This window comes from Nesoenas mayeri (genome assembly GCF_963082525.1).
Source record: "Nesoenas mayeri genome assembly, chromosome: 11".
Lineage (NCBI taxonomy): Eukaryota > Metazoa > Chordata > Aves > Columbiformes > Columbidae > Nesoenas > Nesoenas mayeri.
The window spans coordinates 11,871,664-11,888,639 of record NC_137563.1 but is presented as its reverse complement, the minus strand read 5'-3'; the positions used below and the strand labels follow the sequence as shown (position 1 = coordinate 11,888,639).

General features: G+C 40.9%; 1 protein-coding gene across 2 annotated transcripts in view; it reads right to left on the bottom strand.

The window, feature by feature from the left end:
* Nucleotides 1-16,976, bottom strand: part of MAP2K5 (mitogen-activated protein kinase kinase 5) — a gene marked incomplete at its 5' end in the record, with an annotated part of 125,655 nt that overhangs the window by 24,136 nt on the left and 84,543 nt on the right. For both annotated transcript variants that reach the window (XM_080351354.1, XM_080351355.1), the window contains 2 exons: nucleotides 9,578-9,610; nucleotides 9,923-9,949. In XM_080351354.1, coding sequence (XP_080207480.1) covers nucleotides 9,578-9,610; nucleotides 9,923-9,949 — 60 coding nt within the window. The remainder of the gene's footprint in view (nucleotides 1-9,577; nucleotides 9,611-9,922; nucleotides 9,950-16,976) is intronic.

Below are 16,976 nucleotides of genomic sequence, written 5' to 3'. Positions count from 1 at the left end.
AAAGTAGAAACCTGAGATTTTAAAGGCATGAGGAATGGGTATACTCATTTTAAACTAGGAGATGGTTCTTTCATTTTCATTAAATACCGTATCTTTTAACCAATATCATGCAGACCTATATATTGGGGATGCTGCTCAAACTGCAGTGCAGACACAAGCATCAATGTACTACTGGCCTCTTACACCCCCAGGCAGCTTATTCCCACAACTGGGTATTGCCCTAAGCATCCAAGTAACATTCCACAAGCGGGGTCTGCCGCAGGAGACAACAAGATCAGCCTCTGATTTCTCAAAGCCAGCCGAACTGTGCACACACAGAGAGAACGGGGAAGGGCAAGAGGAAAAAAAAGTTTGAGTGATGCCTTTGCCTTGTGAATAATGAACAGTTCAAGAAGGTCAACCCATTACAACTGAAACCGTTTAATTATTAATTATGCACAATCTATGAGCAAAAGGACAAGTTCAGAATGTTTAATGTGTGGTAACTCCAACTGGACCCTCTCTTGGCATTTTGTTATTAGCACTTGTCAGCAAGGTGCTCAGGCATAAAGAAAAAAGCACAGCAGCAGAAAATCGGAGCTAGCGAGAGCAGGGAGGGCTTCAAACTTCAAACACTGCTCCTAATATTTAATTTATAGAGTGCCAAGGCTCTGGTATAAACCTTATTGACTTCCACAGAGTTCGGGGAACTCGTATTATCTAAATGAAGACCTGAGAATGAGAATACTGAGACAACCCCTCCAAAAGCATCCTCTTTTGAAGGGAGTGATAACATAACTGTCTGTATCTTCTTTTTTCTCCACAGGTCGGAAGAAAGGAAGAGTGAACCACCTAATAGTCTGTCCAAAAGTCAACTAACCATTTGCAACCTATGCAACAAGAGCCTGAGTTACAGGTTTGAGCATTATCCTCACCTCTATCTCAAACCCATTAACTCAAATGTCTCCTGATCTGTTTGCTCCCACAGTAGAAAAGATGCTGCTGAGGCTCAGGAAATGAATAATGTTCATCAAACTCACAAATAAATATGGATAAGGCACCCTTCCCCTCTTTTGGAGGTTTACCTGGACAAACTCAAGATGCAAATTCAACAGATACAGCTCTGAGTTGTTTATTTTCTTTGGAAATAGTCATGTCCATGAAATTTGGGAGTATTTCTTGACTGGCAACAAACACTGACAGCATCCTGTGATTTACACACCTTCAGAGGTCCTACCCCAATATACAGTTTCTTGAGAGTGAAACATTTTCTCAAAGCAACTGGAAGTCTGAGATGTATCACATCCATTCTGCAGAAAAAGAAAACCCACGATTCTCCCTGTAACAGGAAAAATCAGCAAATAGAGCTTTCTCCCTAAAACCCTCAAAAAAGGCAAAGCCCCCAGCAGCTATGTGCTAAGATCAAACCGTGGTATTTTGAGCCAGCTTGTCTAGACCATGTTTTTGCCAAGAAAGGTTGGACCAGATGATCCTTGTGATCCCTTTGAACCTGGGGTTCTATGATTCTACGATTCTGATTCCCAGTGGAACCTCACACTCAGTGCAAGTAGATTTCACCCTTCTCCACTAACTCCCTCTCCGCAAAGGGTTACATTTCCCCGTTCCCCACAGCTATTGCTGTTTTGCAATGCTCCCTCCTCGGTGGGAAGGCTTGTGCAGAAGGAAATGCCATGGTCCTATGGCTCAATGGCCACAAGAGGGGAGTTAGCAGAACCCAGCAAACCAAACTCCAGCTCCTCTCTCCTCTGGGTTTCCCCAGCACACCCTGTCTTGGAAATTATCATCTCCTCTGGGTAAATACGCCTATTCTGCAACTCGTCCATTGACGCTGAAATGGCAGTATTTAATAAATAACTCGTGTGCTTTACAAAGCACTTCTGGCTTATCACTTCAGCCTAAAAAATCTCCAGGATTAAAGAATTTTTATGCACTCCAGCTCCTCTTTTACTAAAGCTTTCAAAGAATACACGTATTTTTATATAGTGGTTGCATTTTACTTTGTGGCCAAATTGTGGGTTTTTTTAATTTTTTTTTTTCCAGGCAAATGGAAGTTTTAGATGCACCAGAAATGCTGCCAGGAGCAATTACATGCAATAAATGCACTGCAGTCATTGAGCTGTTTCAAATGAGACCAGCAAATTACAAGATTATACACGTTGAGATTTACTCCTACAAGGACAACTTTCTTTTACCGCATTCCTAAAAAAACCCAAAACAACAACAACAAAAAAACCCATTCCATTTCTGACTTTCCAGCCAACCTACTTCAAAAGCCCTGCACAAACCTAATGGCAAGTGATTTCCTACAAGTAACAAGTTTGCAGAAGACAGCAATGTCTGGAGGTGGCTCAGAGGCACCGACTTGAAAGAATTTCTGGATTGTCCCACCCCCAGCAGGAAGGTGAGCGATGATTACATCTCCGTGCCAGGTCGCTTCTTGCTCTTTTCTTAGTAGCAGATGCCAAATGTGACAAATTATACATGGGGGCATTTTGGTGTGAAGTTTCGTCTGCTGGGATTGGAGTGTCAGCAGTAAACTCATTTATTTCCAGATCTCTTAGCTGGACGGGAACCAAGGTCGAGAGGCCGGTGTTTTATCCACCAAAACACTCAGCCTACCTTTAACACCTCAAACCGCTGGAGAACCGGCTATTCTCCCAGCTGCGCTACCTGCTCCCCAAGTTCTTGAAAACATCATGTATGTGTAACCTACATTTGCACCGAACACAAGGAGATGCTTCTGGTTAAATAACTCAGTAGATACTTGAAGCTATTCAGTTGTCACTTTTGCAGCATTTGCTACTGCGGGATATTTTTTTCAGAGCCCAGAAGAGTGATGGAAAGAAGCGGAAGAGTGTAATTAACATCAGGAATAATCCAGAACGTATGACATGACGTTTTCTACCTCTTGCCAAGCTTTTTACTTGTTAGTGGGGCTCTCCAAAGGGCCTTGCAGATAAGTGTACAGCTAGCTGGAAAAACAGGTTAATCCTTTAACCGTAACTGTAATTGCTTTCCCTCTAAAGCAAACATCAGAATTTTTTCCTCTCATTGCTGGTCTCTTGTCGATCATAAGGCAGCAGAGCACAGCGGTGTTGTGGGTAGATACACACGTACATTTCAAATAGCTAAGGCACAGCAGCATGAAACACAGCCTCTACCTGCTCACACCGAAGGGACCCCATTGAAAAAACTCAAATCATTTATTGTTCCCTTTTTCCTCTGTACACTCCCAATGCATTTTTATTGCTTTTTCATAAAACACTGCTGCAAATAATCAAGCATGACCATTGACATCCACAAGATTGAGTTTTAGGAACCATTAAATGAGCTTGCCCTCTTGGGAAGGTTCTTGCTCAGGTTGGTCTAAAGGTAATTATTCAGCAATTCCTACCTGTGGTTTTACCTTGTTCCTATATAAGTCTCTGAATCTCATACACTAGTAAGGTCACAGTTTCTGTCTCAATAAGAATATACCCTAAACCAACTTATCCACACGACAAATTGTGGTGGGTTTGTACACACGTGTGCAAACGTGTGTATATCCTAACACCGGCTTTTCTTGCACAGAAATCTTCAAAACTCCAGAAATGTTCTGAGTTAAATATAGCTGTTCATACACTAAAATCAATAGATGAGAATCTAAAGTGAAATTCCCAAAGAAAAAATAAATTCTGGTTTCATTCTGAGCTTTTGAAGTTTTCTACTTCATTTATAGATGTAGCAAAATGTAGCACTGATGCATGAGGTTAGAAAATTCAGCACTTGATAGGCAATGGTCTTCATTGTGTTCTTTGATCAAGCTGAACATTCTGGGATTTTTTAAGGCCATACGACAGCAATAGATAGAGGAATATATTTAACCAGGTAAAACCAGAAGGGAATAGAAACAACTATATAGGATACATGTATTAAGCCAAGTTATTTTCTTCCATTGGAAAATTTCAAAATTTACTGACACTGAAATGCTTCATAGCTCAGTGTCAACACTAGACTAGCATTGACTGAGGCTGCTAAATGTTTCTTGAGTACTAATTTATGAAGAAAAAAAAAAAAAAAGGAAGTATTTGATTTGTGGAGTTTGTGAAGTCCTTGAGCTCAATTAAACTGCAGTCTTGTGAGACCGAGTGTCTGTGGGGGCACTGAGCAGAGCTGCTCAGGAAACTCATGGAAAGCTTCTCACTACCTACTCACGAAGCTATCACTGTAAGGATTCACACATACAACTAATTAATTTTTCTTTTAAATTTCTGCCCGGCTCATCAAAATAGGCAGGTTTTTCAATGCTGCCTCCTATTTGTAAAAATAGGATTTGCTCTTGGATTCTTCACTCCTTGAGCTTCAAATGTAATTGGAATAATACAACAATTTAACTAAAACTGATAGACAAAATTCAGTTATTTTCCTCCCTGATTCAATACAATAAAAAAAAAAAAAAGCCAAACCCAACACTGAAGTCACTATTACCCTGAGACAAGCTATGGAAACCAAAATGAATTTATTTCAGGTTCTGAAGAAGAAAGGGTTAGAAACCAGAGCTGATGCTTAACTACAGAGCTTGTGACCACAACTGCTCCAGCACAGCGAAACCTGCTTTCCAGCAACCACCCAAGGGGCTGCCAATAATTGCTTTCCTAGAAGGGATATTCTAACTAAATAAAGGTCAAACAAAATAGCCCTGGAGAGCTTAAGGAAAATGTAAAGGAGTCACTTAAGCCAGGAGGATTGCTGGCCGGCTGCGTCTGTGGTGCAGGTTTGGTCTGTCTGACCTCAAAAGCCAAAAACCACAGGATGGAAAAGCTGGGAAGCCGACAGGCAGAAAAACACCAACCTGTTGGGTTTGGTCTTTTGGGATCTTCACACACAAGCTGCAATCACTGACAGGTGTGTTACTGACCGCCAACCCGACTGGCCATCAGGAAAATGACGTCTTTAGAAGGCTGTGGAAATACTGCGTCTGGAACACGGCTGAAGACGTAACTAAACAACTAAACAGTAATTTCCTACATAGTATGTTTTGACAACAAGGTAACAGGGAAATGAATAACTGTAGGTTGGAAAAAATCTTGAAAACAATTCCACTTTGCAACTGCAAGGAATGCAAAAATACACAAAAATCAGAGCTCTGATTTTACCCAAAACCTAACCCCGGACTTTGCTGCAGAGTTGCAGAGCCCGGTAACCCACTGCTTACCAAACTGAAAGTGTAGAGTACCCTCCTTTACCTTTTAAACTGAACATTTTCTAATGCATTAAAAGGAAAATGCAGAATTTTAATCAAGGTTATGGTTCTCATAATCTCTGCTTGGAAGTGGAATTTGATTTATCGAGTGACTCTCACAGACATGCAGCAAAGACAACTAGACCATGCAGGTTGTCTGGGAGGCTGCTGGGGATTTGGGGGCTGAGCAGGGAGAACAGTGAAGACATTTTTGCGGCTAAGAAAAGAAACAACCATGGGAGGCCTTCTGAGACTGAGCAGCCAGAAAGGTTAAAAAGCAAACTGATTTTACTTGCAGTCTTTAGGTTTCAGAGTCAACCCACCAACTGAAATCAGGTGGCTTGTGTTTCTCCAGTGCATGATTTCTGGGGTCTGCAATGTTAATGGTATTATTCTGGGGCTCTGGTGTTTGTATTTTTAAATTATCATTTGGAACTGATCCTGATGACAAAAATGATTTTTTTATTTTATTTTTTTTTCTAAATGCACCTAACACTTTTGAAGCGTAATCCTGTTGCTGAGTACACTGCATTGCAAATTCTTTGGCTCCATGATCACAAAACGCAGGGCCACGTCTAGGACACCTTCCAAGGCCAGCAGTGGCTCCTGCTTCCAGCAGGACTTGATTCTCCTTCGTGTCGCAGCGTTTCTGGGAAGCCTGTCCACACAGCAAGCCATGCGCGTCCTTGCCATTGGGATTTAGCGCTTCCCACACAACACTGCGGTGACTTGGACACAAACTAAGTTGAGTGCTAGAAGAATAAATTACTCTCAGCTCTCACAAACCAGCAGAGTGCCATTATTGCTGGCTGTTTTGCAGGATGAACTACATTAACAACTAGTTTAGCCTCAGCTTTGGTTGGACCAGAAGCAGGAGTCTTACCATGGTAGGGGATGCTGCTATGATTAGGGCTGTTGCTTAAATGAGCGTGTCTTATTTGCAGCTGGATCAGATTTCACTATAAGTCACCACATGTGAAAAACTAAAGGTCCTGGCAGGCATGTATCCTATTCAGACAATGCTCCTCGCTAATTTTGCCATTAAAAAATAATAATCCCAGAACCAATGCTGTTAAAAGTCCAACAACATAATTTAACAACAACAGAAGTCAGGCATGGTTTACTGTGATTTGAGAAGAAGAACCTTGCCTGACATTTTTCTGTTAAATTATCTTGCTTCTCAAATCACTTATTCATTCTGTAGAATTTCTACAAGTAAATTTAAGTCTGAGAAAATGAACAAACAGGCTTTTTAAAAGGCCGAAGTAACCTTCTATGTCTCATATATTTCACTACGAGTTTAAGAACAGCTCCAAAAATCTCACTACAGTAGAACATCTAAAAACTTCCACAGTTAGTTTTATTCCAGAGTCTGAGAAAAGTCCAGGATACCCAGGTAGTACAGAAACAATCGCTTAACTAGTTCAGTCATCAATAAATCCTAGGAACTAATGACGAATGAACAGAACATTAACTCCTGAATTCCTGCTGCATTTTGGTTGAATGTTGAACAGTTCTACAAAAGCCGATGACTACCAACATAATAAGCAATTATTATGAAGATTCAAGGTCTCCATTTCATACTTTAAAAAACTTCTGGGTTGTCCCCTGTCAGGGTCTGGAAATGTCAAGTGTCTCCAGGGGGCAAGACGGGGGTAAGCACAGTGCCGGCAAAAACCCTATCTCAAGAAAAGCTCCCTTCCACAGAGCTGCTTAATCACAATTTTAGGAGCCAAAAACCCAAACCATTCTCTGCCACACGAAAAGACATCTTAAGAGACTCGAGGAAACAAGACCCAGAGTTTTCGACTGCAACAACTTCAGCAGATTGTTACTACAGCATGAAGCTACGCGAGGACTGAAGCTCCTTGCGGCAGCTCCATCCCACCCCGGCAGACCTGTTTGTCTCATGTTGGTGCCACCGCGGCTCATCCAGATGCTGTGCCGCTGCGGGAGCACCGCTGTGCACTATCCGTTTGGAAGAAGAGCCGAGCTCTGGATCGTCACTCCTTGCTGTTCCAATCATCATTAGGGCAGGTGGGGAATTCTGCACCCGTATCTGGGGGTTCCTGTGGGGATGGGCTGCATGGCACAGCTGTGGGAGGGGGCTCTGCTCCCACCTCCTGGGGGTTTTAGGACCTTCTTACAGCCAAGGGGAAAATTTGACCCAAAATAATCAGTCTTACAACACTAAACATTCCTAATCTTTAATACTCATGGTAGCAACAACAGCTGCACAGAACCAGACAGTAAAGAGACTTTCCCTCTCAAAAGGTCCTTGTGTAGAAGGAAGAGCGTGTGTTACCAAAATTCCCCGGGAGCACATCTTATAGAAGACAAAGTGAGGAGGAAAAAAACAATAGTCACAAGTTAAACACATTTTGCTTGGAGGTCTTTGTAAACAGGACAGGGCTGGGGCTGTCAGGAGGATCTGTTAAAATCAATGCTACCCATGAGCTAGAACAGAAAGCCGTTTCATATAAATGTTCTCCAAGACACTGCCATGCCAAGAATTTGCACTTCCAGGTGTGGCAGCCACTATCTAAACGCTATATATCTTATTAAATGACCTCCTAACAATACACACGTACCGAGCAAATAACACTACAGAGCCAATCCATCCTACTCTTCCCCCCAGGCTCTATACATTATGGCACACAACTTAGACGCTGAGTGTATTGCAAAACAAAGTGAGTTGCACTTAAAGAACTTTGAGCTAAGCTTTGCTTTGTAACCTGAGGTCTTAACGTGCCCACGAGCACTCTGAACCACCAGCTCAGGAGAATGATGGCTCCATGGCACACTGTGGAACATAAAATAAATTAAAACAAGTAAACATCAAAATGCTAATGTTAAAGCTAGCTTGGCAATCAGGTGCATTGGTTTAAGTTGTTGTGAGAAGACTGGAGAGATTCTAGTCTTGAGGAAAAGATGTGAAAGCTGCAAGAAGGTCTATCATAATCTCCCGCAATTTGGGCTGCGTTTTAGAATAGTGAGCTTAGATTTAGGCACTAGTAGCAGCCCATTTAAAAGTAATTTGTCTGTCAGTAGCAAAACACAGGTAAAAATATAAGCATCTTTAAGTGACCTTGTTTGGGATGCAGATGGCCTTTTGCTGATGGTATATACAGCACTAGTGCTTTCAAACTTCCATGCCTCAACCAAAGATGTATGTAACAGGAATAACAACAAATCAAAAAGATGAAAGAACGAGAATTGCCTAAAAAGCTCCCAAGGATCTAGACCACCATAAAGAGCCAGGTAAAAGAGCCAGCACTACTGGAGGACTGGGAGAACTTCTTTACACAAAGGATACTCGTTCATTTGTATTTCCCTGCATCCCTCAAGGCCCAAGTGCCGCTTTTAAACAGAAGTTCAGCTAAAGTGCCAAGCCATTCTCTAATAAAATGACAAAAGTGTTCACCACATGTAAGCACAGCAGGTTTAGCAGTTCATACAAGCAGCAGCTACGGATGGAGATCCAACCAAGACGGAGGACTTCGGCATCACACTGGCCATGAGGTTCCATCAAGCTAAACAAACGTGTTACATGGAACAAGCTGGAAGTAGCTGAATGATCTAAATGGACATGTCAACACCCAGCAACTACAACCTGAGGAGCCAGCAATGATGTTCTGCTACAGACTGATGCATACCTACAGTTATGGCTCTTTTCCCCTGTTCGAACTTCCTAATTATCATAATCATCATCATATTAAACATTAAAAACAAAGCAAAACTGACAGCAGTCTGCTCTTGGCTGTTGCTGAGGAGTTGGGATCCCTGCTTATACCTCATTTTGGGAAGGGAGATGGGAGCTGGAGAGGACCATTTCAACCAAGGAATGTGACATTAGCCACTGGCCTTCAGCCTGCTGTTCACACCTGCATCTTCTGCACCTCAGCTTTTTGTCCTTCTGATTAAATTAAAGTGATCAGACGATCAAACACTTTGGTTTCCTTCCCTTGTCAAAACACCCTTTCTGCTTATCTAAAGCATGTTCAGTATGCCCACTACAAAGCGTGCCGCCACTTGAGTGTCTCTTGAGTGTCTCTGTTCCAACTCACCTGGCAAATGCAGAAAATCAACTCAGGCGATGAGGTCGAGGCTTTAGGGCCAAAACAGCTAAAAGGACTCGCCTTGGAGACAACTGAGTCTTTCAAAGGCTCAATATTAAGAGTAGAAAAACAGCATAAAGTGGGACAAGACCAGTTCATGTTTGACAGCTCCAAGCTGCACCAGGCGACTCGTGCTCGGAGGATGTTGGGCATTGTGCTTCATTAGGAAACAAAATATAAGCTTTCCAGTCCATTAGGAATGACTTTAGGAGTGAAAGCACATAAGACGACGACTCACCTCATCAACAATGCACTGCAATAACTGGAGAGGCTGCAATGGGAAGAAGAGAGGGGAAAAAGTATTAGCCTATATGCAATATCTTTACAGTGGAGTGGAAAGAAAAAATCATTAATGCAATAAAATATAGCAAGATTAATCAACAGCAGCAAACTCTTATAAAAACATTGATGCTCAGGATGTTCTATTATTTCTAATGGTACCTAATCTAATACAGGCAGTTAAAGGTTTGCATTTTCTTCAAAATGCAATTTGCTAAGTTTAAAACAAGGCATTCAAGCATGCAGAGGAAGCAGCCATCAGGAAAAAGAAAAGTGAATTTTTTTCTGAACTCATAAAGCTTACCATTAAAGATCCCTGGTTTTTCTGAATCTGAAAAAAGGCAATATGTAATTAGCATGTCATAATCAAAATGACTCACTTGGACACATTATGATCACTGAGAGAAAATTATTGCATCGCTGGTGGCAATTTGTGGGCATGTGTTAACACAATTTACATAATGAAAATACACAAATGTTAATAGCTCGCTTCTCATTTATAGGCGAAAGTCAGCAGAATGTTAATTTCACACAACACTTTTTAGTACCCTCCAGGTTGTATTAGAATAGGAAGAAAAACCATAATCCATTTCAAAAGGCTGTTTACGATTCAGATATAAATAATGTTTTATATTGCTAGATTGTGAACACTGGGCTTAATGTTGCAATCATTGCTAATGTTATGAAGCTCACTCTTTTTAAATTAAAAACCGATTTATTTAAAATTGAAATTAAATCATAGTCAGAAATTAGAATTTTGGATTACTGCCAGGCTCTGCTCACAATCCCTTTTTTGTGAAGAAAACTTTAATTATGTGGTTGAAGTGTCTGCCGCTGCTCAGGAAAGCCTTTAATACTCCACTTTTACCCAAGTTTCTTATATATTCCAACCCAGTTTTACTTTGACTATAAAGTAGAGCATTGCCATCTGTGAGGCTGCAAAGTTTGATGAACTTTGTATTGTTTTAAACTGCAATGGAAAGACTTGTTACCAGTCATCCCTGAGCCTTTCTTAAATTTCTTAACATCAATTTGGTTGGGAAATTGTTTGTAGTATCAGACCACTCGATTGCTTACAGAGAGCTACAAAATATTCTGGCCCATATTGGCAAAACACATTTTGATAACAAAACAAAACAAAGGCAGAATTACAAGACAATTAAATACAAAACACGGAGCAGGTACGTAATGCAAAACATCCAACTGAATGTGGGGACGCTGGTATTCTGATAGTTTGTATATGCATACAATTTCTAATGGATATGGATAATTAATGACGTATTTTTCCTGAAGAGACAAAGTTGCTTGCAACCTCCCGTAATCACGCTGCGAACAGCACCCAGCCCCTAGTGAAAATATTGTTTTCTGTTCTGGCGCTGGCTCCTTGACTCACCCCTTACATTTAATATTCTCTGCTGTTTGGTGCCACAGTGATGAATGTTGTCAGGCTGCCGTCAGCTTCGGACACACTCTCCCCCAACACCCCGTCAGGGGCAGGATCCTTTACTAACACTTTACAGGTAGGAAAATAGAATATAGAGGAGGTCGGAAACTGGCACCAAGCAAATAGCTGGTATTAAGCACGTGAAGTCTTTCATTATTGGATAAGTAGCTCACCAATTTACACAAAGTTTCTGCGTGTAATTCTATTCTCCCAAGGAAGAAAATGACTAGATAGAAGTAGCCCATTATATTTTTTAATGGTCAATGTCAATCTATTACAATTCCACAGAATTAATTTGCTGTTTTGCATTTCTGCTAATAAGCAAAATATTCTGCGGATATAAAAAGACTTCTTTTCATACTTCCAGATGCTAAGTGACAAAATAGATGCAGCTTATTCAGTAGGGATGATTTGGAGCTTCTTTAGATTAGTGCACACAAACAGGCGACTCCGTTTTTCATCCAAACAGAGTATCAGTCACATTTCCTTACCGAGAAAATAGGTCTTGTCATGAAAAGGAATAGAGGTGGGAACATATAGAGTAGCCTCAACACAGACATGATTACATCCCATTTCAGAACAAGATTTAAAATATTATTTCTAATAAAAGCGCTCAGTACTTCTAATGAAAAATAAAGCAACGCAAATTGAAGTATTAGGGAATTCTTCCCGTGACATTGCGGCTCTGCCGGAGCAGCAGGCCCAGCTCCTGCGAGATCGCACACACATCACTACCGGGGTTTATTACACTATTTTGATGGCGACATATTATTTTGAGATCATCTTCATAAATTTTGCATTAAGGTAGCTGTGCCAGTACCTGGAATTGATTCAAAATGCTTAAGACACTCAATTACTTTTTAACACTGTTACCCGATGTAATGACATATCTGCTCTTTCCCTTGCATTTGATGATGCAACATCATTGTAATTGATTCATTTTCTCAATTAAATAAAGCAACCGTGCCTTCTTCTGTGCGAATGCCACAGAGACTCCCCAGTTAGATGTATTACCTATTTTCTCCGCCTCAGATATACCGTTTGTAAGGCTGCACTCTGCTCCTCTGTTAACTCCACTAGAAAATGCAACGTTAGAGCCATATTTTTCAAGTTCTGAACAGCAATGAACGTAGCTGTATTTATATTAGGCATATTTTTCATTGTAAAAACTACGTTGTTTACCTTTTCCAAGATCACATTAGCGGGCAGGCTCTGCAACTATAAACCAAACCAAAGCAACGACAACTTTACAGTCAGAGCTTCTCCTTTTGCACACAGTTCATGAAAAAGTGAAGCAGCCAGTTTTATAGCACATTAAGAACAGTTTTAAAAGTACTCAACATAAAATGTTTTATCTTCCTGTTCACCCGCGCTCCTTTTTTTCCTCCAGTAACCGTTTGCTTTTTGCACACTACTGGGAGATCAGGAGTTTAGGAGCTTCATCTCGAGTGGCTGCAGCTCAAAAGCTCGAGGATGCCGTGTGTCGCATCCCTGTGTGATGCTCAGAAAATTCAGTTATCAGGAAGAAGACTGTCACTTGTCATATTTTTGTACTTTCTATGAAGAATTTCCACGAGTGAAATGGTGGCAGTGCCACAACTGAAAAACCCTGCTTGAAAGCAGGATAAAAAAGGCACAGCATGCATTTTGAAAGTATCAACGAAGGCTTTGATTTGCTCATTAAAACATCATCCTCACCTCAGAAAAGTCACTTTCTGCCTTTGGCCACCAACACTCTCCCTTGGCCACCCCAGAAGAACTTGTGTGAGCTCCCGACCTTCTCCTCGCTGGCAAACCCACCTGGTCAGAATGTTTTGTGAGCTTCTCATCTGCAACCCACACTGTGGGAAGTGGCAGAATTAGATCCCATTGGATATTTTTGAATCTGTATAGAATTCACTGTATTTTTACATACTGCACGTGATAGTTTATAATTTGAAGAAGCTAGGTAAATGATAAATAAATCCATTACACTAATGGTCTGTTTCTCAGGTCATGAAATATCAGTGATATCTGGATAAACTACTCCATAAAGCACATTCTCTAAATGGCTTTTCTTTTTTTTTTAGGTTGGTTGCAAAAGTTCGTCTCCTGCTTCATCTACTATTTAATGAATGCCTCTGGTTATGAAAAGCAACTTTTGACAGACCATCAGGTTCTGCTTCTGTCTCCATGGAGATCCTTTGGCCGGGAAGTGGCTGAGAAGACCTCTACCATCCCTTCCACATTATATTCACAAGCACAATCAACGAAACTCAAATGAATCCACCCCGGGTAACTTGGAGGAGTCACTCGCTGTAGCTTTAATTTTCGCTTTTACTCCCTGGAATTAGGACTTGCCCTGAAGCTCTTGTTTGAGAGATTTGCAGGTGACCCAGGGTTAGATCTTCCCATATCAGTTAACAAATTTTCTCTTTACATACATACTGCTTTTCAAGCGAGTGATATATTTTTTTTAATAGAAAAATACATACACCAACAAATCATACAGTTATGATTTTTAAGGGAGGCTTCACAGCAGAACATTTATTTTCCTAAGCTGTGAAACTGTGGATGTTAGAAGTACATACAACTTATTTTTAATCTTTATGAATGGGGGTAAAGTTTTATTGAACAGTGGAAATGACAAACGGTGTCTCCTATTGACAAATGACCAACAACTTGCTTTGTCTCTGCCCTCATATAAACGGAAAAGGCATATGTAAGGGCACTGAATTTCCACATGGTCTTCACCACCATGGGTTTCAGTCTTCCCTCTGGAATGAAAGCATGATCTTTAGACATATTTTATTAAGCCTTTCAAAACTGAATGGTTATACTTCTGAAAGAAGTCAAAGCACTAAGGTCAGTAAGACTGAGCCCCCTAATTTGCTCCCGATATTCTATTATAAATATCCCCCCATCTCAACATGTGGATTTTGCAAATGGCAAACTTCAATCACTGTCACAAAACAGAGGATTAAAAAAAAAAATCAAAATAATAATAATAATATAAAAGACAATTCACAACAACCTTAATGTTAAATATATTCTTACAATTATATTACGCTGGTTTTCCCAGAGGTATACAAACAAATTTATATAAAGAGATTATTTCATCCACCATTGAACTGCAGCCACTTCTCACAGAAATCTGTTTACCAGGGTTTAGTAACACAATTCAACAAAGTGGGCATGAAAAACTCCACAGTGTTGAAATGCTGGAAGGAGTGTAAGAAGCCAACAATAACCACTCCACTACTGCAGCATGCTGATGGTGACACGTTCCTCAACCAGCAGGAAAGAGGGACAAGCAAGTCTTAGGAAAGACGGTAAATTTAGCAAATTGCTGTTTAAATCCTTTTTTTAAGCATCAAAAAATGTGCAACAAAGGGTGGTCAGCCAGAAACCAAATAAAGGAACCGGGTTTAGTTCTAACCAGTTCTTGCTTAAAGCCAACCATGTTTATAAAGTGTAGTGAAATGACCATCATGGTAACAGCAAGAGAACCCAGAGGATGCTAGGGAAGAGGAAAACTGACCACAGCTGAGCAGGAATAACATCACGATGCTACCAAAACAAAGTAAAAATAGAGCAAGGATGGCATGGCATAACCACTAACCCTCCTGCATCTCCCCTCCATGTTCATTAGACACACAACTACCACTACACCCTGCAGCGAGGAAAATCTTTCTAATGATAAAGCAGAGGAACAAATCATCTAAGGATTAACAAGTGAGCCTCTAGTAGCAGAAGCGGTGAAGAGCAGCAGATGAGGATCCATCAGGACTGGCCCTCCACAGAAGCACACTGCTGCGAGTCCCTTCTAGCTCGAAAAGAAACAGGTAAAAATGTCAACGGTCCAAACCTGTCACTGGAACCCACCTAGAAAAACCCCAAGTTTTCTCTGATGAGCTGCAAAATCAATTGCAATCGCTACCCATGACACAACTCTAGGGATGCCTGAAAGGAAACAACCCAAAGCAGCAAAAATTCGGGTATATGAGTGGAGTTTTCTAACCAAAAGGAGGTGCTGAGCGTGTTTGGACGATGAAAGGTATGAAGCTATGCAATGAGCAGACTCTCCCACGTTGTTCGACTGCCCACCATAGATAGTGTAGCACTTCCTAGCGAATTAAACCCACAGTTCCACGAGGCTGGCAGAAGAACAGCTGCTGTGGAAGGGAAACACCTGTCTGATCTCGAAATCATTCACTCTTACTCTGGCCTTTGGGGCTCTTCACTACATTGAGCAATTATCACAAGGCGTGTTGGAAACACAACCCTCAGCCTCTGGTGGAGACCCCTGTGTCGACAGGCCATGGACGTGGCCAAGACCTAAAGTTGGGACCACTACGTCCATCTCCACAAGTGCCTCCCAACCCCACGAACCCATGAGGAGCAGGTAATCTCCCTCCTCAAACAGGCCAAGAACTGCAATTTGGTTCTAAAATAGGCAAAATGGAGTGGGATCTGCTGTACCATCGTCTCCGTCCATCTCTGGATGGACTCGGGAGGAATCATTCCTCCTCCTCATCCCAGCCAAGACAGCCTGCTCAGGGCACAGAAGATGTAAATTTTCAGTAAATCCAATATTTGCTGACAGTTTGCAAATGGCCACCCAAAACAACCAACCTCACAAATCAATCCACCCACTGTTGGCTTTCCTCCTAAAGATCTCCAGGTTTAAATTTTCCTTCAGGCAAGACATTCAACAGCATCAACTGCAAGAATGACTGGGAGAGATGTTTCCTTCCAAGTGCTACAGGAACATCTCCCATTCCATAGAAGGATCAACTCACGCAGAAGATCCTCACATATTTGCAAAATGTCTCAGAGATTTCATCCTGGATTTTTTTTCCCTCCTTGTAAGTAGAAAAATGGTAAAAAATATTTCAGGATCTTGCTCAACTTCCGCAGTCAAAAAGGTCTCAGCACCGTCAGTCCCGTGTTGTGAAGGCAAGATAACAACTGCAGGAACAGCCAAAGGGCTCCCTGCATCAAGATGTTTTCTTATTCAGTACAAATTGTGAAGGGTGGCAACTGGAAAACACCAACCTACATCCTGACCGCAAAGGTGCGCCCATGGGTGATTATCTGTAATAGTTAATTTTCCCAGTGTAGTAAATGGAACTTTTCAGAGGTTTGAAGCCGATGCTGGTGCGAGCGGGTCCGAGGTTTTATACGAGAGAGGGGAACAGGGGAACACGTCATGGAATGGGGGTGACAACACCCAGCCCAGCCCCCGGGCCCTCACTCTGCCAGTAACTGTCAGGGTGAGAGAGCGAAAAACACCTACAGCAGTCTGTCAAGATCACGAGCTGATAATCCGCTCTTAAAACGTATTAAAAACATATTAGAAAATCAGAATTTACTAGCTACCTACATTTCCAAGCTTGACCATACTATTCAAACATCCATCTTATATTTAAAAGAAAAATTGGACAGAAAGAGTAAAATAAAAAATATCAATATGCCTTTATACTTCAGATTCCTTTTTTTTTTTTTTTTTTTTTCCCTAAAATATCTCCATTTGCAAAAAAAAAGAAAACACTTCTGGAAAAACTAAAACTAAATTCAAATTTTACAGCAAGTTTCTAATAGACAAATCAAATTTAAGTTCAAACTTATTTCCGGCTAAGGAGAAAAAATAATAAAGCAAAATGCATCCATAGTATATTATCTCATGAATTACATATGCAGTGAAACCTATGTCAAGAAATTGGTAAGAGTTTAAAATAATAGCAGATGACTTTGAATATTGTCAGTGATTTCTGGAATATATTATAAAAGCAACAATATTTGCATAAACCTATCATATTTAAGATATTATACAATAATTCAATTCACTATTTCAGCATTAGCATTTGAACAGTGTTTAACGGCTTTTATATTGTTAGATATACTGATATATGTGGAAGAAAAAAACATTTCT